Source organism: Haliaeetus albicilla, chromosome 19, assembly GCF_947461875.1.
Source record: "Haliaeetus albicilla chromosome 19, bHalAlb1.1, whole genome shotgun sequence".
NCBI lineage: Eukaryota > Metazoa > Chordata > Aves > Accipitriformes > Accipitridae > Haliaeetus > Haliaeetus albicilla.
In genome coordinates, this window is record NC_091501.1 from 19,936,956 (window position 1) to 19,964,157 (window position 27,202).

The 27,202-nt window shown below is 47.2% G+C and overlaps 1 protein-coding gene across 1 annotated transcript; it reads left to right on the forward strand.

Annotated features, from left to right (window-relative positions):
• The first annotated feature begins 532 nt into the window (after positions 1 to 532).
• SSPN (sarcospan) lies at positions 533 to 26,710 on the forward strand. Its single transcript, XM_069806679.1, has 3 exons — positions 533 to 1,017; positions 14,167 to 14,253; positions 19,665 to 26,710. The coding sequence occupies exons 1-3, from the start codon at positions 685 to 687 to the stop codon at positions 20,028 to 20,030; spliced, it is 786 nt and encodes a 261-aa protein (XP_069662780.1). The 5' UTR covers positions 533 to 684; the 3' UTR covers positions 20,031 to 26,710.
• Positions 26,711 to 27,202: the final 492 nt, after the last annotated feature.

Sequence of the window (27,202 nt, forward strand, 5' to 3'; positions counted from 1 at the left end):
TCCTTTTGGCTCCCGAGGGTATTAATCTGAATTTTTATTTGTGTTAATTTCATACTTTCCACACACGTAGTCAACTCCCTCCCACTGAAACGCACCTATTTAATCTGATTCAGCCGGTGCATGAAACGTGCCCATTGTGCGCATGGTGCTGCGTGGGTTCACCGAGTTACGCTCTGCATGCCAGTAATGCCCAGGGGAGCCGCGGCGTGATGAGCTCCTACCTGCCTGCTCGGTGCGCACACAGACACAGGCACTTGATTGCTCCCGGCTCCCTGGCGAGACAGATTTCCCTCCTGTTCCTCAGCTGGCAATGCAGACTTTCTGCGTGCTATTTGCCCGTCCAGCTGCTCCACAAACATGCACACACGTGTGTGCTCACACCTATGTAGCTGCGGTGGCACGCATGCCCAGCCGTGTGTGCACAGCCAGCCCCAGTGCAGAGCTGGCGCCTGCACGTTGGCAGTTCGCTACCCCCCTTGAATCCCCCTCTTCTCTGGGCTATATGTGGCATTTCGAAGCTCTGACAATCTGCTCCAAATGTTTTCCATATTTGTTCAGCCTCCTTGATTCAAATACCAGGAACAACTCAGCCAGCACAAAGCGAAGCTTTGGGGGGCAAAAAAACTCACACCCCCATCAGCGCGCGCACACACACACGCACGTGAGAACCTAAAGTTCATCGGCATGGGAAAGGAGGAGGAGAAGAAACCCCAGCACAGCACGTCCCTGAATAACCAGAGCCAGACAGGGAAGGCACCCGAAGGGGAGAAAAGCACCGACTCGAGCAAGACGCAAGAGTCCGCGATGAAGAAGAAGAAGAAGCAGAAGAAAACCAAGGGGGATCCCAAAACTGGCCAGGAGGAGGAATCCCACACTTGTTGTGGCTGCCGTTTCCCGCTGCTGTTTGCTTTGTTGCAGCTGGCATTAGGCATCTCTGTAACAGTGCTGGGCTTCCTTATGGCAGGCATCAGTTCTTCTCTGCTAGTCAGAGACACTCCATATTGGGCTGGGATAATTGTAAGCATAAAGTCTGTTTCTCCATAAAGTGCCTTTGCCAACATTAATGCAAGCTGCATGATGCTCCACTTTAGACTAACCAACTGCATGCACAACACCATGTGAGTTATGCTAACTATAAATATTCCTGGGATTAAATGTCTGGGTATACTTTCCCAAGGAAACTGCTCCTGCAGAATAACACAGTCTTTCGTATTCTTCCCCGAAATACCCAACAGACCTTAAATAAAATGCAGGGTTGCTGTTCACTAGATGTACGTATTAGCTTGTGCTTTGCAGTGAACTCCTGCCTGGTGATGCTGAAAAAAAATGTTGATTACTTATGCTGCCTTCCCTCTTTCCCCACCAAACTATAACAATCAGGTTTTAGAAGTGACAGCATAACTCTATAACTCGCAACTTTTACCGGGGCGCGTTGGTAATAGCAAGAGGAAAGAAATGGCTGTCTTTTGAGCTTCCTCGCTGTGCTGCCTTGAAGAACCGCTGCGATTTAACCCCCTTCCTGCCCGCCGCTCCCCGACTTTTCCCCCACCAGAGGGAGAGACCGCACATGGCCGTGGGGAGGGGGACGGCACCGGTGGGTGGGTAACGTGGCAGGGAAATGGGAGCCCGTCCCAGGGCCCACCGGTGGCTCCTGCCAAGTCACGCGCGGTTTCCGAGTGACACGCCAGCCTCGCCGCGTGGGCTGGCAGGGACGGGATAAGGGCAGGGTCGTCCCAGGCATAAATAGGAGACACTGCTGGGGGACGAAGCCCGGGCTGGTCCCCAGGGCCGGCTGCCCAGCAGAGGTGGGGAGGAGGTGCGGGGTCTCGGTGCTGTGTGTGGTGTGGCCCCGCTTGGCCATGTGCTCAGGGACGCGCGGTTTGCCTGCGGAGAGACGGGGTCGGTGATTATGAGCCTGGGATGTGCCATGGGTGCAATTTAGTATGCAGGGTTTTTTTTTTCCCCAGGCAGCAGGCTTCAGGAAAATATATACTGATGTGTTAGCACTGTTTTGGGTGTTGTTAGACTGTAAGAACTCCCAGCAAATAAATTTGTGTTTAGGTACTTAGAGAAAAGATTTCTCGATGTGCTAAACAGCTATGGGAGCATATCCCACAAATGTAATTCCTTGCCAGTTGAAGGATTATCTGAACACCTGAACTGTTTGGGGTTTGCTGTATTAATCCTGCTGGGCGACCCTCCAAAGAGTGGAAAGAACAGGACCTGAGTTCCCAAATGAAACGCTCCTCTTACTCACCTCGCCCTTCTTGTTTCTCTTCCAACCAAAGAGGTATCTAAGAGTTGAGCAATGTTTTGCAGGGCAAGAGCCTGCCCTTGTTCAGGAGGACAACTTCCTCCTGGGGTTTTTGCTGTTACAAGCCAGGGGGGAGTGCGGATGATAAAATAACAGCATGTGACATTTTCACTACTGCTGTTTATTTGGGGATTCTGGAGGTCAGATTATTTCTTCTCCAGACAGCACTTGTAGTATCCCTGGTTTGAAATAGCTTTTTCACTAGAAAACGTTGACTTGCAAAGACTGGGGAAAGAGTGAGCTGGACTGAACTAGCATACAGCTGGGGAGGTGGGAAAAGCCATGGAAGCAGCCCCCGGCCCATGTGAACGTCATCAGCATCGAAACAGCATCCGAGACATCCACATATGCCTGATCTCCCTCGGTGAGGCCTGAAACCCCACCAAAGTCACTGCTTTCTGAAAACAGAGCTCTAACCCCTCTCGTTTTTAGCAGCAGCTGCCGGCAGTGGTGACATTCGGATGTCCGCATGAGGCAAAGCTCAGTCACTTTCAGAGTTCCCCCCTGAAAACCAGGCAAAATTTGCCGTTTGCATTCCTGAGCTAACCCACGACTCAAAGCAAAACCCAGCTCTCAGCCGTGGTGGTCATGTTTCATGTTTTGCACTCACCAGCCAGCCAGGATAACCCCTGGGGGAACACGTCTCCTGGGACTGTGCTGGCTGTGGCGGTCAGGGCTTCATTTTGCTTCATGTTACAGGGTGCCCCAGCTATTGGGAAGACCAGTGCAGCCTGTGGGCTGCGGGCAGGGACCCGTGGGGAGGGGTTACTGTACCTACGGTTTGATTCAGACGGTGACTTTCTCCCTGGGGACTCTGGTGCGATGTTGAGCACGTTTGATTCCTCCCTGGCTCGGAATGGCTTTTGGTGCTCCCCTGCTTGCCCTCAGGGTGACGAGAGGGACCCTGTGCTGGGGGCACGTGGCCAGGCAGGGTCCTGGGGAACCACATGGCTCTCCTGCACCCTCGGCCCAAAGCAGAAGGGAAAGAGGGGTCTGACGCCAGCAGAGAGGGTGGGAAAAAGGGAAACCGGTGCTAGAAAGGAGAGGTTGAAGTGCTGGTGCAGCCCCAGAGTCTCCCAGCAAGAAAGCGCATAGGGAGCGCTGGCCGTGGCCAATGCACCACGGGAATAACGCAAAGCTTGTATCTGAGGCCAAAATGCAGGACGTACGACATGGTGCTGCATTCACTTTGTTCCTGTGCTGTGATGTCTCCGTGGAGGTATTTGGTGCCCACTGGGACATCGGACAGAGATGGCCAGGAGTTGCTGAGCTGGAGTTACTGGTGTGTGGGTCACAGGGCGCTGCTGGTGAGCTGTGGCAGGGAGTCTGCTGAGGATCGGCCTCCGGAAAGCTGGGGGAAATTGGTCTGTGAAAGAGGAGCCTGGGCTGGGACGTCCTATGTGTGACTGGACGTCCTATGGGCTGGCTCTTGGGCTGCTGTGGGAAGCTGCACGGAGGGCATGTAGGTAGGGGATGGGTGACCCACATGCTGCTCAAGAGCAAACCTCATGCCAGAAAGTGACTTCCCGAAACTCATTTATTCGCACAAAAATGAGCAACAGAACAGAAAGATGTGGTGTAAAATACCAGAGCATATTTGTTTTAGTAGCATCCCACTCAAGTGCTCTTTTTAAAGGACTTGATTAGTATTCATAATCAAGAACTTAAAAAATCTATTATCGAGACCTTTCTAGCAACATTAGAGATAATGGGCGAAGCTCATTCCTAGTGTTACTCCTTTGGAATTACACCAGGGCTGGATTTGACCCCACGGCTGTTAATGCAGGATGACAGAAAAATGAAGGAAAATTGCTAATGTGTTAAATAGACTCTGATTGATTGAAAGATTTTTTTCTTTCTTCGTTATTAGTGGCAAAATGGTGACACCGCTCCTGGCTGAAAATCGAGTGCTTTAGAGCATTACCATGAATGAAAAGGAACTTATTTAGAGAAGCAGCTGGAGTAAAATGCTACCAAGGAAAACCATGCAAGGCAGTCTGAATTAAACCGGTTCAAAACCTGACCGCCTAGGCTTGTGAGGATAGCGCAGGCCAGGGATTGGGTTCCCCATCCTGTGGAATAAAGGTGGCCAGCAGTCTGCTGACGGGGAGCGGAGGAGGCCCCTGACACCGAAGGGGTCCCCCCCAAGGGGTGCCCAGCACTGGCTCTTCCCTCCCGCGGCTCCTGCAGGAGGCAACAGCACAGCTTGCATTGCATCAGAAGCGCTTCACCATGAAACCTGGTTAAAACCTACTGGTTCAAAATGCATTTCTTCTGAAATCCGGGGGCGTTAGTCAGAATCAAAGGAAAGGTTTATGGACAGAAACCATGGAGCCTACGTGATTTACCACTTCTGCTTCAGCTTCAACAACCTATTCCCTGTAAAATGCCTCTGCCGCCTTGCTAGGGACAGGCGATACACACAATTAAAAACAGCGAGGGTGGCATTTGTTTCACCTACCTGTAGCCATTTACAGCAAAGGTGTCCAGGTTGGAAGCAGTTGCGTGGCTCCTCTGTGAGACCTGTCCCCAGCACCCGAAACTGCAGGCTGGACCACCCCGGCAGTCTCTTCCTTCCTGCTGTTTTGAAGGAGCTTGGACAAACTCTTCACAAATTCACCCAGGAGTGCAGGACTTTTTATTCTTTTTTCTGTGTCTTGCCACTGACTTGCTGCGTAGCTTTGGGCAAGTTACTTAACCTTGCCGAGACTTTGTTATTTCCCCTGTAAAGTGGGGTTAATAATGGCTATCCGTCACCCCTTGCTTTGAGATCCTTGGATGAAAAGTGTTGCAGAAGCAGTAGATATTAATGGCATCCTTTTCATTCTTTTTCATTAGCTTGTGGCCTTTTGACACCCAGAAGAAGAAACGATGTATTTCTCCTTGAAATATCTGCTCTTAGATTATTTCCACTGTGATCAAAAGTAGAGAGTATCAGAGTTTTCACAGGCGAGCTCCCTTTCAGCCCCATTTTGCAGACTCAGGCAGTTAGGAAAGTTACAGAAATGCTCATCAGAAATGATTATCCAGGCTGTTTATTATTTCTGTCAGAAAGTTATTTTAAATCCATATATATGTATGGATGTACATAAAATCGGGAGTTTTAAAAACATTTTTCAAAAAATCTTTCTCAGGCAGCTCAAGGCAGCAACCATGGCTCCAGCTGTCATTTATTTTATTGCAAAAAGTGTCTCAGAAGATCTTCCATGGGCCAAACCTCCAGCCCGGGATCTCTGATGCTCCTCCCTGCTCAGGCCCTTCAGGGCCACGTCTCCCCAGGTAAACCCCCAGGCCAGAGGGTCCCGGAGCTTTACCCAATGGGTAACCATGTCTTGTTGCTTTTTGGCATCAGCGTTCAAGCATTGGCTTCTCTGCCCTGGTGGAGTGAGGCTGATGTGGGGCTTTGTGGTGCAAAAGGCAGCCAGACTTTCAACTGAAAAAGCAATTTAAATATTCTTCATTTACCTGGAGTCAGTAATGTTTATGTCTCTTTGTTTATACTTTTTTTAAAGAACCTTCAAAAAATTTAAGCCAAAACCTTCACCAAAGGAAACAAATTCTTTGCTTCCCACGTCTCACAGACAAGGATAGGTGAGACAAATGAAGTTCCCACGATGGCTGGAAAACCCAGCTGTGAGGGACAGTTTGGGGGAGATGAGGGGCGAGAGGGAGTGCATGGCGTGGCAGCATCAGAGAACGGTACAAGACAACCTGGGCTGGCAGAGGAGTTTGGCTGGCTTTCATGCTTCAAAGACCTTTCGATGCTTAGTACAACATGGGTAGCAAACAGCCAGGACTATCCCCAGACACTGCGTATCCCTATCAGATGCTGATAATCGAGATGTTTGTTTAATTGATGTACTTCTGCGTGACAGTCTGACTCGGATGGTGGGTCCTGCCACTGACTCAGCATGTGCTCATGGGCTGGTAAACCTCAGTGCCAAAATCAATCGTGCTGCCTGTAACAGGCAGTGCTGACCCAGCCTCTGCCTCTTTAGGTTGTGCGGGTTTGTGTCATTTTGGGGCTGGAAGGGCAAGAAGGCAGTGTGACGAGCTCCCTGCACCCAGCACCCCCTCTGGCTTGTACAGCTCTCGGCAAAGTTGCTCCAGCATCCCCAGTTCCCAAGGAAGCAGCAAGGCCCCTAAAATGAAGCTGAACTTTTGAAATGGTAGGAGGTGGCAGCAGGGAGAGGCCAGGGGTTAGGACTTTCATCCTGAAAATGGGTACAGAGATGGTGACGTGTATAACTGTTAAGGAGAAGCTTTGAGAACATTGTGAAATAGATGCTGAAAGGATGAAGCATTGTATATAGGTGTCTGGGGCAAAAAGAATGGTACCATGCTATAAAGTGATATAAATTAGAAATTGGGGTTAAACGTGTCCTAACGATTAGCTGGGGTCGGTGAGATGGATGCTCCTCTGGACCAGAAGGGATTTTCTGTACATGTAGCCGTTCCTATAATGTAGATAGTTTCGCTGGCTCAGTGTGACAAAGCGATTCAAGGGCCATGTTGCCTCCGACAATTTCCCCACGGATGAGGCTCTGTAGATGTTGCCACCTAAAAGCCTTTCTGCAGAGGGTCTCTCACATGATAAAATGAGGCAAACCTGTATGGGTAAACCCCTGTCAGCCTCCTTGCCTTTCTCTTTCCAGATCCTCCCATCTGCTGCATGTAACGTTTTTCCACAAGGCCGGATGCTCTGGCTGCACGGTGGTGGCCCTGCCAAACATCAGACAACCGCTTTATGCATGAGGCAACCTTTTTATCTTCCTAGAGAGGGTCAATAATTGGGAAGCATCCCCAGCTAGAGCGAGAGGCAACCGATCCCATTCCATATTGATATGGGGGATGATTGACTATTTAAAAACCCCTGAAATGTGTTCTCTTTCAAAGCCTGAAAGGAGAGAGACACTTTCTTGTTAGCCCTGGCCCCTCGCTGGGTTTTTTTGTTGTTGCTTTTGACACCTTTTCCTGCAGCAATTGTGAACGTGGCTTTCAGTCAGGCTTTACCTCCTATACAGCCTTGCTGGGTTTTTAACTTTTACTTGTTATTAGGGAAACCGATTTCAATTTTTAATAAAAGGTGATACTTAAAAACTGGTGCCATCAAAGCAGCTAATGGAAATTATAGTCATGCAGGCATCCATTTTTTATACAAGCTAGCTTCAATTAGCCATGGGCAAACATCAAAAGGTTTGAGGGAGGATTGCCTTCAAGAAGACCCTCCAAGTTTAGGTATTTAATTGAACCTTCTCCAAAGTATGTGAAACTCCGGATGGTAGGCAATGAGGTACACTGCATGAAATATGCTCTGGTGAGGTTTCCCGTGCTTGTTTATAGCCATATATGTATCTAGGACCAGAGCGGTTTTCCTCAGAACCCTCTGCCATTAAAGCTCATCATTTTCTAAGAGTAACTATGCATTGATGCCTGATTAACTGAAATCCATACTTTTATTTTGATCAAGTATAGAGTGGAAAATTCTGAGGGGAAAAAAAACATCGAAATGTTACCTTTCAGAATGGTTTGAGAAGGTAGCTGCACACCAGAGGTCTGTGTGATACCTGGTCAAGTGCTGATCTAATCCTGGACACCTCTGTGGTTTAGCCCCCTGGTCTAGCTACAGCCTCAAGGGGAAAGAGGGAGGAAATCAGAGTTTCTGGCTAGATTATGTTTGTGCAAAAAGCCTAGGCAAGATTTGTAGAGGGATATTGTTCAAACAGGTTTCCTCAGCCTAGATAACCTTTTGACTATATAGAGATGATGGCTTTCCATAGCTTCATAATCATGGACACATCTCAAACCGCAAATCGTGTTCATGTAGCGCTCTTAGCCATGCTACACTTCTCACGTTGCAAATCACTGCTGGCTCTGGGAACTTTGAATTATTTTTTTTTTTTGTTCCCTCAAGCGTTTGATCACCCAGCACCGTATTTCTGACTTAACAGCCATAATGGACTGCTGCTGCAGCTCCTGGCTTTGTAAGTGATGGTAGCCTTTGCAGCGCTTTGCCACGGGAATTAAATCTTACCACAGCACAAGTGACCATTTTCACTGCTGAGCAACTGACCTAAACAGCAAAGATCATTACGGAAAAATATGATTTCATTTGATTATGAATGTTCTTGCAGGGTTTTGATGACTTTACAGAATTTAAAAGAAAGTTGTGCATCTGCCACGGCGTGTAATTTCATAGCTTGAAGGGACTATAGTAAAGACATCATTATTTTATTCTGTAGGTGGGGCAGGGATGGTCAGTTATTATAGGTTTTATGACAGTTAAAAGAATGATTTCCTAGATGATGATGGCCTTTGCCTGCAACCACAATATACATGTTTATCATTATTATTACAGCTATTATTTCTGGGAGTAATTTATATGCAACTAGACTGTCCTTAAATCTAACAAGAAATCTATAAGGGGAAAAAACCATTAAGGTACAATACATCTGAGTGGCAGACTGGCTTCTTTTACATGTGGTAGTAAGACCCAGGCTGACCTGAGGGTGATGAAAGCTGGCAGTGAAAATTGCCTGTAGTACCCACTTTCACTGCAGTTTCCTCAAACCTCATAAAGCAAATGAACATCAGTGTTGCTGTCTGCAGCAGCCTGTACAGATGTCTGGCATCAGACATGATCCTGGTTCATAATGGCAAAGCCAACAGGAACATGTTCTTTCTTGTATCAATGTTTGCGTCCAGTGAGAATGTTAAATTTGGCTTCTCCAAAGGTGTGGACAGGAGCTAAGCCTTGCCGTATCTAATAAGGCAGGTGAGCCATCAAGCCAAATATCACCTCTGAGGGTAAGCCAGAGACTTCAGAGATAGCTACAAGAGATAATTTCTTTATCCTTGTCCCTACAAACAGAAAGATCCATAGTGTCTTGAAGTCAGCAACTATAAAATAACTTGTCCACAATGGAAATTTTTTCCTAACTCTGTTAATACCGGTTTTCCCCCCTGAAGTTTGAGAGTTTACATTCTTATTAGAAAGGGCATAGTTCACCTGTGGATCCCAGCAATGCTGTGTAGCATTACACTGCGTATATTTGAGAGGTATTGTCCTCCAGTGTGTTTTCTTTCTGCCCATAAAGGTTGTTGCAGGTGGTTCTTGTTAACAAGCCCCCATATAAAGAGCAGATGAGTCTTTGTGAGTGTTTGCAGCATTTGTCTTGTGATGTGGTGTAGACCCAAGATGCTCCTTTGAACCAGGTTTTTGCCTCCTTCCTTCATTTCTTGGTGGCTGTTTTCAACTATCCTGCTTTACCAGCCTCATGTGCCAGGGTTTCCAAGATGCTCTGGGTAAGAAGCACTTTGCTGGAGTTGCTTTGTTCTATAGCAACACTTGAGCTAAAATTGTAGCCGTAACAAAAGAAAAACCAGTTTCACCAATATACAAGGGAGAGATGCAGACAGATTAGAGCAATCTGTGGTTTTGAAATCTGTCAAAATAAAGCAAACCACATTAATATGTCAGTGTGCGAAGAGAATGAATGCAAACCACAGCGGAAAGTTGTGCCCTATGTATTCGTATTTCTCCCAATTATGTACATTACATAACCATCTTCATCACTACCATGTGGTGTCCTCGCGCCACTCGTACACCTTGTGCTTAGTCCTTGCAGGACCAGAAGCGAATGAGCCACAGGGAGGTGAGGACGGGGAAAGCAGCTCCTTTGCCCTGAGCCTCGTGGTCCTCACTGGGTGGCAATGTCTGTGGGCTTTGTCCAAACACCCTTCTGCATTGTCACCTGTGTTTGTTCCTGTTGGAGCCTGTTTTTCTCACCCGTGATGCTTTTAAGAAGTGTAATAAGTTTAGTGGGAGGGACAGGGTTGGATGGTGCAGAAGGATGCTGGCACCATGCTGGGCAGGGCGCCAGCCCGCCGTGCTTCAGTGGCAGCTGGAGCTCTTCAGCAGGGCGAGATCGGCTAAAGTAAAGCTGATGGTGAGGGATTTGGGGTACATAAAGCTTGAGATCGATCTTCTTTACTGCTTGAGTTCTGGTTTTAAGATGATCAACATACGTAAAGGCATGCTCCTTGCAAGTGCTGAATGTGCGTTGCGGTACGGTTGCAGTCTCACTGTTGAACCATCTATTTTGCAGCAGGGTGTGAGGCTCCGGGCGGTGAGAAACACCCAGTTGTGCTAGCCAGTGTGCGCATACATTGCCAAAGTCCTGAAGAGCCAAGGACTGCACGCTAGATCTCCGTGGGTGCAGGGATTCTCCCAGGCAATTCAGCTGGGACCCACTCCTGAATGTGGTTGGAATCAGGTCCTGTTTCCTGCTCAAATCTATAGGATCTTAATTCAGTTCTCATGACAACAGGCTCTAGCAACTAGCAGGGGTGGGGGCAACCCAGAAAACGTCTACTCCTATTTTGATTGTGGTTTAAAAAACCCTAATTCTGAAGTCACTTTTCAGCCCTGAGATGTTCCTGCCCAATGGAAGGAACATCTACTGCTTCCCACTAAAAAGAAACAGTATTGAAACTTTTCTACAGCATAAACTTTAAGTTTTCAGCCAGCCCTAGTAAACAGCTGTTTGCCCTGGATTGTGAACTAAAGGATTTCAAAGGGTATGCCTTAACCAAAATTAAACCTGTACCCTTCCTAAATACCTCTGTATCACATTCGGATCTTCTTCTATACAGTACTTTTCTAAATTTAAATTCTTTCCTTGGATAACCTTTCATGTCACTATCTATTCAGCAAAGGGTGTGATAGTCCGTCTGGAAAATTTTGAAATAGGATCTTGAAATAAACTTGAGTTGAAATTTACTCAGCATAGAAATGCATATTTCTAGATTTCCAGATAACAGTTACAAGAGCTGATCTAATTAACTGCTATTCTGCAGCTCTTAGAGAATCTATTTTATTTGTATAACAAATGCGTATCGATTGGTGGCAAGCAAGTGCTAAAGCAAGTTCAATTGCATTTTATGTTGTGTGCGTAGTCAATAAGGCATAGGAAATGTATGCTTCATGCTGGGATAGTGCAGTGGCTATTGAAGCACTAGGATGCAGGATTACCTAATGCTACTTAGCAATCAGCATCAACAGCATCCATAACGTGCCTGCTGTAATGCAGCTGTCTTAGTCACTTAGCAGGTCCTAACAAATATTTACCAGAGTATTTTTATAGTTGTTCTATTACACTTCACAGGTATAATTCAAAACTGATCTATTAATAATGTATAAAATAGAAGCATAAAGCTGTTTTCTGTATAAATGTTCCACACTTCGGTTTGTTCCAATGAGTGAATTTACCTTTAAAGAACCCAAATGTAAAACATATATGGGTCATAATTCTCAGCAACATTATTTTTTACCGTCACTTACAAAATACACATCTCTGGTTAAAAAAAAAAAAAGTTGGTATATTGTTATAAAAGAAATACTTAAGCCTTCTGAAATATCCTGGCCAAGACTTGCTGGAATCCTGACCCAGTGTAATCTTTTATAAATACCTCTCTACAAATGTGCCTCTTCAAGTATCCCTGAGTATATTATTTAAATCCCAGAGGAACTTTAGAAAGTGCGTGCAGGAATGGAAATCCTTTTAAACGATAGTCTTTTGTATGGGAAGCTTTCTGAAGAGGGAGGTCTGATCCTGCCACCTTGAAATCTGGCAGGGTTTTTGCAGGAGTTGCACGAGGCAGTTGATGGTAAATTCCACCATCGGTATCTGACTCTACCCTCGGAAATGAATGCAGCTGTGTTGGATTTCTGTGGGAAAATGGGAGCGGGAATGGGAGAGCGGGCACAGTCCCATGATGTCTCACGGGAGTAACCTGGAGAAACTGGCCCTCGGTTCATGCAAGTGTAAATGCCCACTAGTGTAGCTGAAGCAAAGCAAATTTGATTTATTGCTCATAACAAGATCCTTCAGCACCAGATCCTGAAAAAACTTAGGTCTAGCTTTGACATGGGCAGCCCCTTTCATTTCACATGAATTTGAGGATGTAATGTTAAGCGAGTGTATTTAAGCATTTTTTTTTAGCTCTCGCTGCAGGTTGTTTCCTTCAGCCACTACTGCCACTGGGGGAGTTTATCATTTGGATATTACTAGAGATATGATCTCCTTAAGATTTAAGTTTTATGGGCATGTTAATTGAATTAAAAGATTAATATACAGTGCAAGGGACCAAGGACATAGTCGATTAATCCTGAGAAATAAAACATGCTTGAGTCACATAGAAGCACTATAGGGCAAAAAAAACCCCAGCACTGAAGGACCTTTGACAAGAAAGGTTGTTTTTTTCCCCTGACAACCCTGTCAGCTATGGCTGTCAACAATAAAAAGAAGAAAACAAATAAATTGGAGGCCATGTGTAAGTCATAGGACCAGAATATAAATACACATGACACGGAAAGGAGTAAATAATACTGACGCTTTCTTTAGAAATGTTCTCAGGCAATACTTCCTATTCATGTCCTACTGAAACAACATGAAATAAAACTTTATGGGAAAAAGTGTTATTAATCACACAGGTTCTTCAGGGACATGACTATCTGTGTGTTGAGAGGCACTCCTCCTTTACGGGGCTGCTGTCTACTGCCTTACACCAACAATGAGATACAAAGAAAAGTTTGGTATTTTATGCATCACGTCGTAAAAAAAAAAAGTGTTTAACCGTTGCTGTTTAAAAAGGACAGTTATGCGTTTTTCACTGCAGGTCGAGCAGTCCTCTGTGGAACTGGAAATCTGGATGTGAACAGCACTGCCAGAGCGTGCAGTGAGCGGGGGGACGGGGCTGTGAAGGAGCCCCACGCTCCTGCAGGCAGCTCCGTGGCGTAGTCCTACCCCGAGCAAAGGCAGCTGGCACCTGGGGCTGGCCCGAGAGGGCAAATCCCACTGCTCTGGGAAAGCAGAAAGCCCCAAATTAATGAGAAGTCTTAGAATCATAGAATCATTTAGGTTGGAAGGCCCAAAGTAAAATGAAGGGGGGAAAAATGCAGATTCTCGCTGTAGTCCCTGAGAATTTAATAGCTATCATTTATAATCAAGCTGCTCCTAGCAAGGAGGCAAGGCTCGCTCCCGGCCCCGCGTGAAGACAAGCCTTAGCGCTTTTGAAAGCACGCTGGCTGAGCTCGGCTGAGGTCCCCACCAAGGCTCATCACACCTGGACCTTTTTTAAAGGTGTGATATGAAGCTGCATTTAAAAACGCGTGCATGCCATCGACTCACCTGTTTTTCCCAAGGCAACCCAAACACACATAGGTTTCTCCAAGCGTAGCTCCAGCCGCCAGCAATGCCCTGTCCCTCTGCGGGCGCAGTCAGGACTCCTCTCGTTCCCTGATCCAGCCCCGGCAGCCCCACGGGAAGGTGTCTGCTCTAGGAGAGGTTGAAAGTCTCTGCTATAAACTGTGCTGCTTCTTGTCCAGCGACAGCTATGGTTACTGATTTACAACCTGCACTGGTGACATAAAAACTCTGTCAGCACCCAGTGGTACATAGGATGATGCTCTTCGGGCGTCCAAGCCCAATTTCATAAGCCTTCTGCTCCTTTTTGATAGTTAGTTACATGGACGAAAATTCAAAACACATCCTAGAGGCTATTGCTGGGCTGTGTCTTTGTAGATCTGATTCAAAAAGTCCCTCTGAGTAAGTTTTTTGTGCCTCAGTATCTGTAAAGTGAAGGTTAAAGCTCTTTCCTCCTCACAAGTGCATCCAAACACATGAGGCTCTTACACGCATGGCTGTAGCCCCTGCTCAAATGACTTCACTTACACATTGCTCCTTGAGTTATGGTCCTGCTAACAGAGAAGGTGTTTGGGCTTGAAAAAAAATGTATTTTTGTGGTTTCTTTTTTTAACTCTGACACATTCTACATCTCTTCCCTTGCAGGTCTGTGTGGTGTCCTTAGTGGGATTTGTTATGCTTTGTGTTTTGTACCAACCTGATGAGAAGACGTGTGTGCAGTTCACAGTAAAGGTACCTTGCCTTTTCTTTAATTTCTTTTTCTTCTCATGTTGTTAAATATAATCAAAAAAGTTGATACTGGGGGTATTTTTAAGACCACATGGAAAGAAGTGAAAATGCACCTGAAATGCAAGAATGTTTTTCTGGTATCTTCCATGCAGCTAAGGAAGAAACTGTAGCCTATAAAGGGGAAACACTAATAACAAATATTTCAAATAAGAACAAGATACTGTTTTATTTGCCATGTTTTAAGAATATCAAAGAGATTCATATCAACAAAGCTGGAATAATTTTGGAAGTGTTCAGTGAAAGGTTGAGGGTTCCTGATTAAGTAGAGATATTAATAGAGAGCTGGGTAAGAAGTAGGGTGGCATAAAATGGGACCACTTAAATCAAGTTTTAATTTTTAATGCGATCTAAGAAGCATCTCGGCATCTTCCCAGCAGTTTTGCTCCTCACCATGAAATAAGAAACTGCATGGGCACAGGCAAATTAAAAAGTGTGGGTGGAAATCTCTACCTGCCCACCTCCATGGCTGGGGAGAGAGGCTGTACCTGAGCACTGGTAGCCGTGTCCCAGCGCACGGTGCCTTGTGTTAGGGTCAGGCATTAGTGAACATGGGAAAGCGTTAGCAAACCATAGAGGCAAGCATTCTCCCATGAAGCAAATTCCCATCCGAGCATTGCAAGAGAGGCGCAGAAACCGTGCGCCATGCCCCGCCTTGGTCCCCAAAACTGCTTTGCTGACACTGCTAAGCGACTAGAAAAGAGAGGCTGAGAACCCTTGTTCCAGATGGGGTATTTTTTAACACCATTTTTCTGGGCTGTTTTTCCTTATTGTAATTTTCAGGGCTCTTAATATTTTGCAGACACATAATAACCAAGAAAAATACCGACGCAAGCAACACAAAATAACAGTGATTATTAACTGAGAAAGGCAGAAGGAAATCAAATGCAAGGAGCGGCTTTCTGAAACCTGGCATTCATCCTCCCTTAGAAATTAGACCCCGGTGTGTCTTTTGTGCCTCTCTCAAGCTTCTCCCGTGGTTAGATAAAGAAAGGGAGACGAACAATTGTTTCTGCCCTTTGATTGCCTTTACATTCTTACCCTGTCACCTTTACACCCACGAGTAAGCGTTACAGCTGCCCAGGGAACTGCTGGGCTGGGCGGGAGCTGCCACACCAGGCTTTTTATTGCTTGCCCTGCAGCATTAAGTTGAACTTGGCATCCAAGCAGGAAGGGAGTCATCCCTCGTGGTGGGAACGGCATGTGGGGCTGGGCAGCTCAGATGTCTCTGCCACCCTTAGCAACACCACCCACCCTGGCAGTGAGAGGAACGTGAACCATCGTTCCCGCAAGAAAAGAAATGCTTTTAAAGTGCTCCCCAAGAGATGTAAAATGGGTTATTCCTCGTCACCTGGCAGAGTTAGGGCTAAAGTCTCTCTTGAAAGGCTTCTGGTTCAGTCAATGGCCGACAGACTCTTGCCTACCCAAAGCACCCTCCTCCCCAGAATCCACCTTTGCGACGTTTCCGATTGCAGCATGCCACAAAACTCAATCATTCCCAGGCTGTTCACCTCTCCTGTCCTGCATCCCCACCAGGAGCTGTTATCCCACAGTGCCTCCCTCCTCCCTGCCTCTCCTGGCCAATGGCTTCTGGCTGCAGGGCACGTACCTATTTTAAATAAAGTAGGAGTTAAGAGTCTCCTCCAGGCCTTTGATCACACAGGGCTCATCTAAATCTCCAGTATCACTTCCCAGATCTTCAAATGACAGTTAGACTCTGTCTCTGAACAAAAAAAAAAGAACATTAGCTATTCGGTGACAAGGCTGAGGATGCAAAATTACAATCATGAGACAAAGCCAAGCAACTTGGGTGGTTCTCTCCTCCTTGGGGACCTGATGCTTCATCCAGTGCCACGGCTGGGTTCAGCCCTATCTGCCCCGACTGTCGTCCTGAGGACTTGCTCCCCAGCCCAGTCCCTGCCCTCACACTGGTGGCTGGTGCCCACCGAGGCTGCACATGGCTGCGAGCATCATCCTACAAGAAAACCTTGGCCAGGCTTCCCTGGAGTAGAGTAAGCACCCCAGGACCCCTTGCATAGCCCAAGGGTCACTCTGGGAGGAGAACCACACACACAGGCCTGAGGGATCTTAGTCAACCCCCGAGGTGACCCTACGACCACTGTGAGTGACTCCCTCGGGGTGGGAAATGGGAGGAGACCTGTGCAGTCCTCTCTGCCTTCCTCCCCCTCGACAGCTGCTTCTTTCATTTCACACTTGCCTGAGCCCTGGATCCTGTCAAAGAAGGAGGTGTTAGAACTGCTTTCGGCAGAAGTCCCTTCCTGACGCTACTGCGGGTATCCGCTGCACCCCGTGCATCCGTGAGAAAGGGAGACCACCACCCAAAGGGAGGGTGGCTTTGCCCTTCGGGGGCACAGCGGCGAGTGCCAGGCTGAATTTCTGCCCCTGCCCCATCTCTGTGTCTGCAGGCAGAGTGCTCTGCAGCACGGCAAAGCAGCATGCCCCGCTATTATGTGTGTATTTAAAAGGGGAGATCCTCTTCCCTTGGCAAAAAAAACCAAAACCGACCACATAGGAAAATCTTGAGGAGTCCCGTGGACTTCCTGAGCGATTTGCTAATATTTGACAGATTGCTCACTGTGGTCCTCATCACAGCATCTCCCACGGTAGCGTGACACCCTCTACTCCTGCCCACCCAGCCCCAGCAGCCCACACCATGACACATGGTTCCTGTTCCCTGCATGGGCTTGCGCCCGAGCCACCACCACCTTCAGAAGGGGTCCACGTCTGCAAACCCTTCTGGTTTCATCTCTGATAACTGTGAGAAGCCTTTTCCATGAGGAACTCAATCCATCTTAGGTTATTTATATTCTTTTTGGCACAGAGCAAAACTATTGCCAGTAAATATTGCTAAAATGTTTCCTCCTCATATGAGGAACCCAAAGGAGGATGAGCTGCCATGCTCTGACCTCATCTTATGCTGTCCCTCCCCGCTTCCCTTTTCTCCTTCTATTTAAACAGCAATCACAGTGTCTACCTCTCTGAGGCTGTTAAAAAACAGTTTTCCAGTGGCAAGCTCTGGTTCCTGGGCAGAGCTCACTATGGGGTTGTATTTGCCATGTTGAAGTTGCCTTCAGGTCTGGCATGTGATTAATCTGCTGATGGGACCTCAGCACTCACTGTCTTGTGCTCCCTCACAGGCAGTATTTGCATTTGCCTCACCTTTGATATTTGAAAATGTGTTCATTTTCAGCAGCTCGCAGAGAGATTCCTCTGCAAACATCTTGTGAGAATAATAAGCTATCTGGAAATTGCCCTATGTCCCCACGCATCTTTGTTTGCCTCTGAGGACTGCTGTAAGAACTGCCTGTGTATTCAGATTCTGAGATCTCCTTCCCTTTAGGTACAGAACAGGCAAATTCTTGCTTATTGTACCTGGAGTGTAGCTTAGGCTGTGGATTTTATGCTATTTTGTCCTGACTTTGGATAGAAGTTGGCAGCTAAATAAAATACTTGCCAGGGGAGAATAAGGCACATCGTGTAGTCTTGGCTTAATATCTCATTTATTAGGGAGGCCTGATTCTGTCTACTGCTGGTCTGAATCCAGGGAATTCCAGCCAGTCCACTAGGATTTCTACATCGCAGAACAACTTTCATCCCTCAGAGAAGAGGAATGGTCATCAATGTTTGTCCATTTTCCGTTTTCCCCATCAAACACATTTGCATCATCTTTTAAAGTAACGCCATCAGCTTATGAATTACCACATCTTTGTTTGGAGGGGGTCCATCAGTCAGTAGTGCTCCATTTTCTGTGCGCTTTTTATGAGGAGGTGTCCCCATTTTCCAACTTCACCTTTCCCATGGACCTTTACCTTGAAAGCTGCAGGGATAAAGTAATTGCATTTAATAAGAGCCACCCTCATTCTGAAGCTGCCCTTGGTTTAAGGCTGCAGGGGAAGTCATTAAATTTAATAGTAGCCAAGTCTTGGAAATGAAGATCTTGCTGTAAGAATTCGGTGGTGCGGGGGAAGAGAAAATATATATCTAGTGCTTTAAGATCTGCAACAAGCCCAAATATTTTTTTTTCAAGTTGGCAACTGAATAGGAAGATTGATTCACGCTGTAGATATAAGACAAATACACCAGGAGCGTGAATTTTATCAAGACATACATACTTGGAGTTTCAAGGTCATAAAAAATGCTTTTATATTGCTAGTTTGCTTGCGTTATTGAGGTTAAGAGACAGAAAGAGAGAAGCTGCTGTTTAAAATAACAGATTCCCAACCATGCCATGTGTCTGACAGATAAGACGCCAAGAAAAATAAATGTTTTTGCAGTGCTGAACAGAACCAAAAATGCTATTTTGGCTAAACACAGAATATGATTTTAATATACATTCACACATATTTTGTATGCAACACGGCAACTGCCAGTTCCAGCTATCAAAAGCAAGGGAAGCCCATATGCTCTGGTATCCAAAGGTCTCAGGTGCAACCTGGAGCGACAAAGGCTCTGAGCTGCTGCCGCTTTCTGTGCATTTGTGCGGGTGGACTCTGCGTAGCTACCCTTGATAAAAGCCACCCTATTTTAAAGCTGCCACTGGTGTAAGGAGTAGCAGGGTGACAAGCAGACCCTTGCCCTAATGCCACGGCACTGGGAAATGAAAGTAGCTCGCTGCTCTTTCACACCTTTGAAAGGCTTTTCCATGTTTATGGGGCAAGTTTTGGAAGGAGATTGAGCACAGCATGCACTTTCTTGTGGAGATTTGCATTCCTGCTCCACAGTAGGACCTGGGAAGCAAGCAGGCTGGCTGCATTTGCAGGCCCACAAGCGGGAGATCAGCCACCTCACTGACTGATTTGCAAGTATAAATCAAATTTGTTTGGGCATGCAAACCAAGAGCTGGGAATAACACATGCACAAAGTTTCAAGAACACCTACTTCTCAGTGCAGCCTGGGATAAGATGTCAGCCCAAGCCTCAGTCTGCTCAGCTCTGCTTCAAGGCAGCTGCACTAATTTATCTCAGCTGACTACTAGGAGTCTAGCCAATGCAGGTACGATGGTAGAGGAAGACGCTCCCTCCCTCTCTATAAAGCTTCTGGCTGTATAGAGACAGATTTCTTGGTGCTCTTGTCAGGTCTCAAAATTGCAAGGTAATAGTCATACAAAATATGCAAGGCTAGAACCTTGCGATGACCTGCTGACCTTTGCATCACCAGGAGGTTATAGCTGCCTTGCAATTTTTGAAGCATACAGTGTCCAGATCGTACATTGAATGCATGCATTTTCTGTGAAGTACATGTGCATGCATTCGTTCTGTGTTCCTCATTCTCTGTGTAGCTGGAAAAAGAGTGGTTTTTTTCTTTTTTTTTTTTTTTTTTTTTTTGCTTTCTTTCAGCTGATGTATTTTCTCCTGAGTGCCCTGGGTCTGGTTGCCTGTGTTTTGGCAGTGGCTTTTGCTGCACACCATTATTTGCAGATGACAAAATTTACCTGCGATACCATCCTCGAGTCCTGCCAGTGCAAACTGGACACTGCAGACCCCCTTGGTAGGACCTTCGTCTACCAGGACGCAGGTGACTGTGGCAGCCTCACCAGCATGCTTAACCTGTACTTACTTCTGCAGATGGTTCTCAATCTGATCGCAGCCTTGGTGTGTCTGTCGGCATGCTTTGTGATGTGGAAACACAGATACCAGGTCTTTTACGTGGGCGTTCGGTTCTACCCTTTAACTGCTACTGAAGGCCAGCAACAGAAAGTATAGGGTCTGGGCAGGCGGGGGGCTGTAGCCAGGGAACGGAAAATGTCAGCATACTGCCACCATAGACACCACGGATGGATGAGTGTTTATAAGGTTTTTGACAAGGGAAAAACATTCACACAGTTTTAATGAACATATTTTTCAATCATTTTAAGAGCATTTTATATGACTGCTCTTGCAAAAGGTCTCTTGTGAGATTATATAGAGGTCACAAAGTCCTAAAGATGCAGCTGTACAATACTCACCAAAGAGGATCTTTAATAGCCATAGACAAAATGAGAGCTTAGAAAATCATTGGGAACTCATCTGCAGGGCTACAGCCGCTAAGAAATAGGGTACATTTCCCTCGCTGGTAGATATCTGTTCTTGCCTTTGGAGAAGCTATACCAATTTCTACCAGATAAAGATCTGGTCCAAACTGCTTAAATATAATCATGCTGATCATGCTTAGGGAATATATTGTCTCTCAGATGCTCTGTATATAATCCATGCTAACCTGATGGGGATTCTCCAGATGTAAAAGTAATTAGGAAGGTCAAGACCTCTTCAAATACAGGTTGAGACCAACAGCAAAGTGAATATCTTGACAACTGCCATATAAAATAGACATAAGAATTTTCAGAGTGACTAATGATATAGGTTACCTAAACCAATTACTAATAAACAACAATATGAGTGGGTTGACTGATGGTGATTTGGTGGGCCCTGCTTGAGACCCCAGGCAGATTTCTGAAGTATGAACACTCGGCACTTTGTAAGAAAAGATCAGTTTAAGAAACCTTGAGTTACTCTTCTAAAGTGGAGGACCCTAAATCACTAGTCACGTTGAAAACTATGTTGACATTGCTGTAATTGCAGGCTCCCAAACCCGGCGTCTAGCCAGTTCCACCAATTATACTCCAAGCACAAAAGGCCAAATGCATTTTTGGTGTAACTGCTCTGAAGACAATCAGCCTTACACACCAGCAGTGGAGTTGGGCCAACAGCCCTGAAAGATATATCCCCGCAACAATGAATGTTTTTAAAATGGGGTGGAGGGAGGGAAGCAAGAAGAGACTGCCAGTCTCCCAAAGACATCATTTATTATGATGAGGGCAAAAGCATAATGTTTTCTTAATAAGCAGCATAGAATAACAAAACGCATTCAAACAGTGCTTTTTCACCCCGAAAGTGTGGCTCTAGAAGTGCTTTAAGTCTTATTAGCCTTACACCAAGACAAGTGTATTGGTTTGTCCCTCGAGCTGTCATTTCCACTTGCACAGCATGGACTTCTAAATGTAGGAGCAATTCTGAATCGGCAGCGTTTTGCACTGCCTGCCAATATATATCTATGCAAGGGCAAGGCAGTTGGTGCTCACACCCTGCCATGACTAGGGATTTCCCGATCCCGGCCAGAGCAAGGGTGTTTCTGAGGTGGGGTGGAGCAATCACATGCCAGAAAAACTGTGCCATAGTCATTAGCAAGGAGGAAGCAAATAATATTTCTATAAGGCTTCAAAGAAACAAAAACTTTCTGTTTCTGCAGCAAAAATAGCCACCAGGAAGTCAAAAACCCAGTCTGGCAAAAAGCTAGTTGTCTTAAGTAGCTCTAATCCTACCCCAAAACTGCCTTCCGTATGGTGATCACACATCACCCCGGGGCTAGACCAGCATACCTCCAGGGTCAGAAGATCACAGCGTAGTTAAGTCTCCTGTGGTCCACCTAGAGTGCTGCTTGGTGTACACGCTCAAGTTTTTGTCATGGAAAGTGCTTCTAGAGTAGTCAGCGTCACCAAGGTGCTCTCTGCCAAGCTGCAAAGTGAGGAGCTTCAGAAAATGAAGGTTTATGAGACCAGCTTCCAAATGGCCTTTTTTATGCATCTACAAATAACAGTAATAAATATACAGTACTATATATAGTATAGTATATACTAAAAATACAGTAAGCGTGGCCGGGGGGCACATTTGCAAGGGTGCCCGTTTGCTTGCCTACACATCGCCACCCATCCAAAGCCCTCAGCCTGGCTCCCAGGCACGCTGGGAGCAAGCTGAGACGGCGGCGGAGCGTGCGGGCAGGTTGGCGACGTAAGACCCGTCTGCCGGCATCGGCGGTGCCATCCGCGCGGTGGCGGGATCCAGCCCGGGTCCCCCGACTCCGGCGGGGCATGCCGCAAGCAGCGCTGGCGGACCCGTGCCAGGGCCAGCCTCCCATATGAGATGGGTCCACAGGGGTGCCTCTCACTTGCTGCTTGTACTTAGATATTGGTTTGTCCCCCATCCCTCGCACGACTCCCACTGCGCTCTCCGTGGAAGTGTAGGGCGGAGGATATACCTTCCGCCCACCTACACGACCCTCGCTGCGCCTGCTCCTCCCTACGACCAAAACTGTGGGCTCTCGTCTCCGCAAAGAAGATAACAAGAAGCGGGAAAGGGATCGAGGGGAGGCTGAAGGACAGCTCAGCTTTGGGGCTTCCTCCCGCCCTCGCCACCAGGCGCTGCACCCTGAAAGTTGGCAAAACAAGAGGAAGGCTCTGCTGGCAGAGCGGGGCATGCTTTCCCACCCTGCCTTTTCCTTGTTGTTCAGAAGATGACTTGGTCTGCACAGCCCTAGCTTAGGATGTGCTGCGCTGCGTGCAGGCTGGCAGCAGCAAGCTGTTGTGGGAGACGGCTGGGTGGCCTCGGCTGAGTGGCATTTCCACCAGAGCCGCGCTTTTGTCTCCTTAATCCTTTGACCTCGGTCTCACCCATGTTTTCACTCCCTGTCTCCCATCACCTCCCAGGCACTGGGCTCCCAGAGGCCAGCCCCTGTTAGATGGGGCTGGGCTCGCGTTGCCTGGCCTCTGCCTACTCACCCCCGGGCTTAAATTTGCTGGGACTCCTCTAGAGCTCGAAAGACGCGGCGGTGGTGGTCACAGAGTCACTGAAGATGCCTTCAGCGTGGCGACGGGGAAGAGAAGGAAGATCTGGATAAGAGAGCCTGCTCCGCTTAGCAAGCTGTGCACCTCCGTTAACAGCGCACCCTCCGCTTTGAGCCACCGCCGCTGAGTTCAGTTCACTAATCAGAGCCTTGCAGCTTAACCTTTGCTCTGGAAGAAAGCAATATTAATCATATATTCTGTCGGTATTTTAATGCTTAATGAATAAATATGGGGCATTTTGATCTAGCAAAGACTAACTTCTGTGTTTCCTCTTTATATATCTCAAAAGCATAAAATCAGAACAGGAGAGATGGGGAAATGGACACGGTAGCATTTGGAACTGGTTTCCCCTGGGTATGGTTTTACAACATGTATTTTGCTCGGATCAAGAATTTTGGAAAGTACTATTTAAAGGATTTTCACCTACCACAGCGTACTCAGACAGCTCCCAGCCTTTTCCTGGTGTCAGAGTCCACACAGACTGTACCAGGAGAAAGACTGGGACTAAAAGGCTTGGAAAGGACAGAGGTGTTGAAGAAAAAAACAGTTTTTTTTAAGTCCTGGAAATTTATTCTCTGGGTGAATTCCGCAGAAAGGGGTAGGATTAAACCGCTACAGACACACAGAATTTGCGAAGGGCTCAGTGTAATTTACTCTCACAAACCCAGGTGTGATTCTCATTTGCACCCTGGCCACTTTACACTGTTTTCCCAGTGTAAAGGGGTTGTAAAGATGGCATCAATCATTTTTACACCTACTTTATGGCCATTTTACACAGCTAAAAGGGCCCTTTGTGTAAATGAGTACTCAAACCCTAGAGGATTTAATAGAGAGGAGATCCTTTCTATAGACTGCACTAGACCCTCTAATAGGGTCTATTACTGGGATATAACTCTCTGCAGGATTTTATAGCTTGGCTTAAAGATCATTGGTCTTGATTAAATTCAGTTCTGCAAAACTTTTCCAAAGGCTGTAACCCCCCTGGTGACATGCCTGCTCCTCCACCCCGAGCACACGCAAACAGCGATGGTGCTGCCTGGATAACTGCTTGTTTTTTAAAAGGAGAAGCAGCAGCTACCACTTTCTTCTGGCTCTGAGGCATTTTGATGTTATGCTATGCAAATACCGGAGCGACAATAACGGCAACGAAAAGGGAACCGAGACATGGTGCCTTACACGGAGCCAAAATGTCACATTCTCAACCCCACCAGGCACCGAGGTGGCACCTGCCCCGGGGGGGGGGGGGGCTGCGCTTTGGACCCCTCTCCCTTCCCTGCTGGAAGGGCAGGGGCCGGTGGGCGAAGGGGAAGCACCGCTGGGTCCTGACCCCGTGCCGGGGCTGCCACCAGCCCACTCCTCCCGCCACCGCCTTCACGTGACGGCCATCTGCGCCTTGCCGGCCCGGCCGGCTCTGCGTGGGCACCACTTGGAGCGTTGCCTAAAAAACAGCTCTGCGCAAGAGCGCTGGAAACTGTAATCAACTCGCAGGACTTTTTTTTTTTTTTTTTTTTTTTTTTTTTTCACGCTACCAGCCAGTGCAATATTTGCTTTGGGGGCCTTTCGAAACAGAAAGCACGCTGCTGGTGTGTGAGAGAAGCCACAGTTCAGGTCCTCTATATTTAGAAAGCCAGGATGTCATACCTCCCCTTGAAATTTTCATAGTCCCCTGCACCCCACCCACCCACACACGTACACATGCTTGCGTCTGGAAAATGTTTTTCGGTCTTAGCAAAGGGTGTTGGCTTAGGGGGATTCAAGGGAGGTGCAGAGGAACAACAGCAGCTCAGTCCTGCGTGTGAAGCTGGAAGCCTCCTTAAGGCACTGGGCGGCATGGCAGTCGGTGGGGACCCACCGCTCCTGGCGGGCTCAGGCGGCCAAAATCAAGGGTCTCTCATGTTGTCAGCCTGAAACATAAATCCCAAGGCAAGGCCAAGTTTTTCTGAGGTGTATGGAAGTCCTCTGCCACGTCACGTCAGGCCGCGCTGTACCCTCAGCTGATGATGTCGTCCTGAGCTCATTTTAAGTGGCCATGCACGGACTGTAGCACCTGTAGCCAGGGCTCCAAGAAGATGCGTTTTGGTGCTGGCTTGTCCCAGGTCTCTGCAGTTCCCCCCTCCCCAGGGATTTTTGCTTTCTGCTCTGCTGCTGCCTCCTGTAATCACTAACCGGTAGCATTTATCCTCTCCTAAATTGGCTCTGTAGTCAAATACTATAAAGGATGATTACATCTACAAAGACCTTTTGGGTTTGGTACCTGATTTCCATGCCTTTGTCCAAGCAAAACAGTTGAAAGACTCATCTAAACCTCAAACTTGTTTGGGGGGGCTGGGAATTTCTTTTTTCTATTTTTTTTTTAAGAAGATACAGGCAATGCATATTTCATTTGTCACCATAATGCTTTCCCAATCCACAAAGCCATCTTCGCATTAGAACATAGCCATTAATGCCTGCTCACAGCGACTGACTGCAGAGAGAGCATGGAACAGGCACCCACCAAAGCTCACAAATGATTCCCCACTTCACCTGGGTGCACCCAGGTATTCCTGCCTGGCACGGGCATCTGAGAGTCAGCTGCCGAACACAAGCAGGAGCCCAGCCTGAACCGGGAGAATAATCTGCAGAGGGTGATTTGACTATACACGTCTCCTTCAGTCAGATGTATTATGAATGACAAGTGCTGGACTGACCTCAAGTTATGGGAGATATAGAGAGTGACACCGATTAAGGGAGCCCTCAGCGTTAAGAGCCCTGGTTGTCCTGGGAATTAGATATTTGAGCAAGACAGGTTTTTAACCCCATTTCACTCTCTGTGGCTCTGTAAAGAGAGCCCTGTTTTTAAATGGCCCAAAGCTGACTGAAGAGGGATTTCTTCTTACTTCAGTGTGGGATTTCTCTTTCACCAAAACTATGACAAGAGGAAGCATTTGCCTGATCTGTCCTCCATCGGGCTGGCTGGGAGCATCACTGCTGGAGCCGGACCCGCACACATGCAGAGGGGTGTGGAAGCCACCCTAATGTCTTTTGGGGGACATTTTCTTCCAGCTCCACAGCTGCCAGTGCTGGCACACGGAGGGCAGGGGCAGCCAGTGCCCCAGATCTGTAATGTGCCCCAGCCAACCAAGCCCTGCAGCTATCCCCATTTATACTGACAATACTGGTCACCAGGGATTTAGTGTGATAGTTTAGGGAACAATTGCGATGAAAATAATAGAAAACAGACTTTTACACTTTCCCTTCTACCTTGTGAGTCCAAGCAGGCAAGCAGCACACATGCAAGGAGAGCTGATGGAAAAGTGAAAGCCTCCCGTCCCATTTCACTGCCCAAGCCTGCCAATGCATAGAGAGTGAAACAGTACAGAAAAATAAACCACCATAAATCAGGCACTCTAAACGCTTTGAGTTTTCTGGATCCAAGGTGTCTTTAGGTCAGGAATGTGAAAAAAAGGTGTATTTGTATGATCTCCACCCTGCTGGTCTGAGACTCCCAAACACCAGAGTGTTGCTTCAGATGGGGACCCAGGCACCAGGCTTTTTTCTGATAGATTTTGCTGTCACCACAGAAATTAAATTTTGTAACCTGACTGGGCTGGGGGGTGGAGGCGGGCAGTTTACGGGCTGTACTCATGTGTCCATATATTCTGTTAAGTCTACTGTTTTCAGATTCAGCATTTTTTCTTGCATACAAAAGGAAATGCTAGAATCTCAGCTTGCAAAAGTCTGCGCTTCTGAATTAACAGGAGTTGCATTTCCAATTTGTTTCTAATAAAACTTTTCTCACTTGCTCCACCCGGGTTTCGGTGTTTCTCTGGCTTCTCCATTTTCTGAAGTGGCGGGACTTTTCCTTGCATATCCTCCACCAGCCCTGAAAAAGGCACGAGGTCTGCCAGCTGCGTGGGAGCAGCCCCTGCTTAGCCAGGGCAGGGGAGGCACAATTTGCAGACTGGCTTGAGATACTTCTCCTGAGTTCTCCTCCAGATGTGCTCCAGTCACTAATTATGCTATTGTTTGTAGCAAATTGTCAAAAAATTACAGAGATCCAGTGCTTGAAAATCACACAGGCTAATTGCCTGATAATAGGCGACAAGTGGATTTCATTAGCCGAAGCAGCATGTGCGGCTATTGCGTGGTGGGAACAGGCAGGCCCTGGCCCTCTGCTTCCCACGCAGGCCCTGCCAGCACCAAAGTCCCTGGAAATGTCACCTGAATAAGGAAAAATTCAGGACCTACGGGCAGCCGCCGGGGAGCTGGCTGTGCTCAGGAGGTGTTACACTGAGCAAG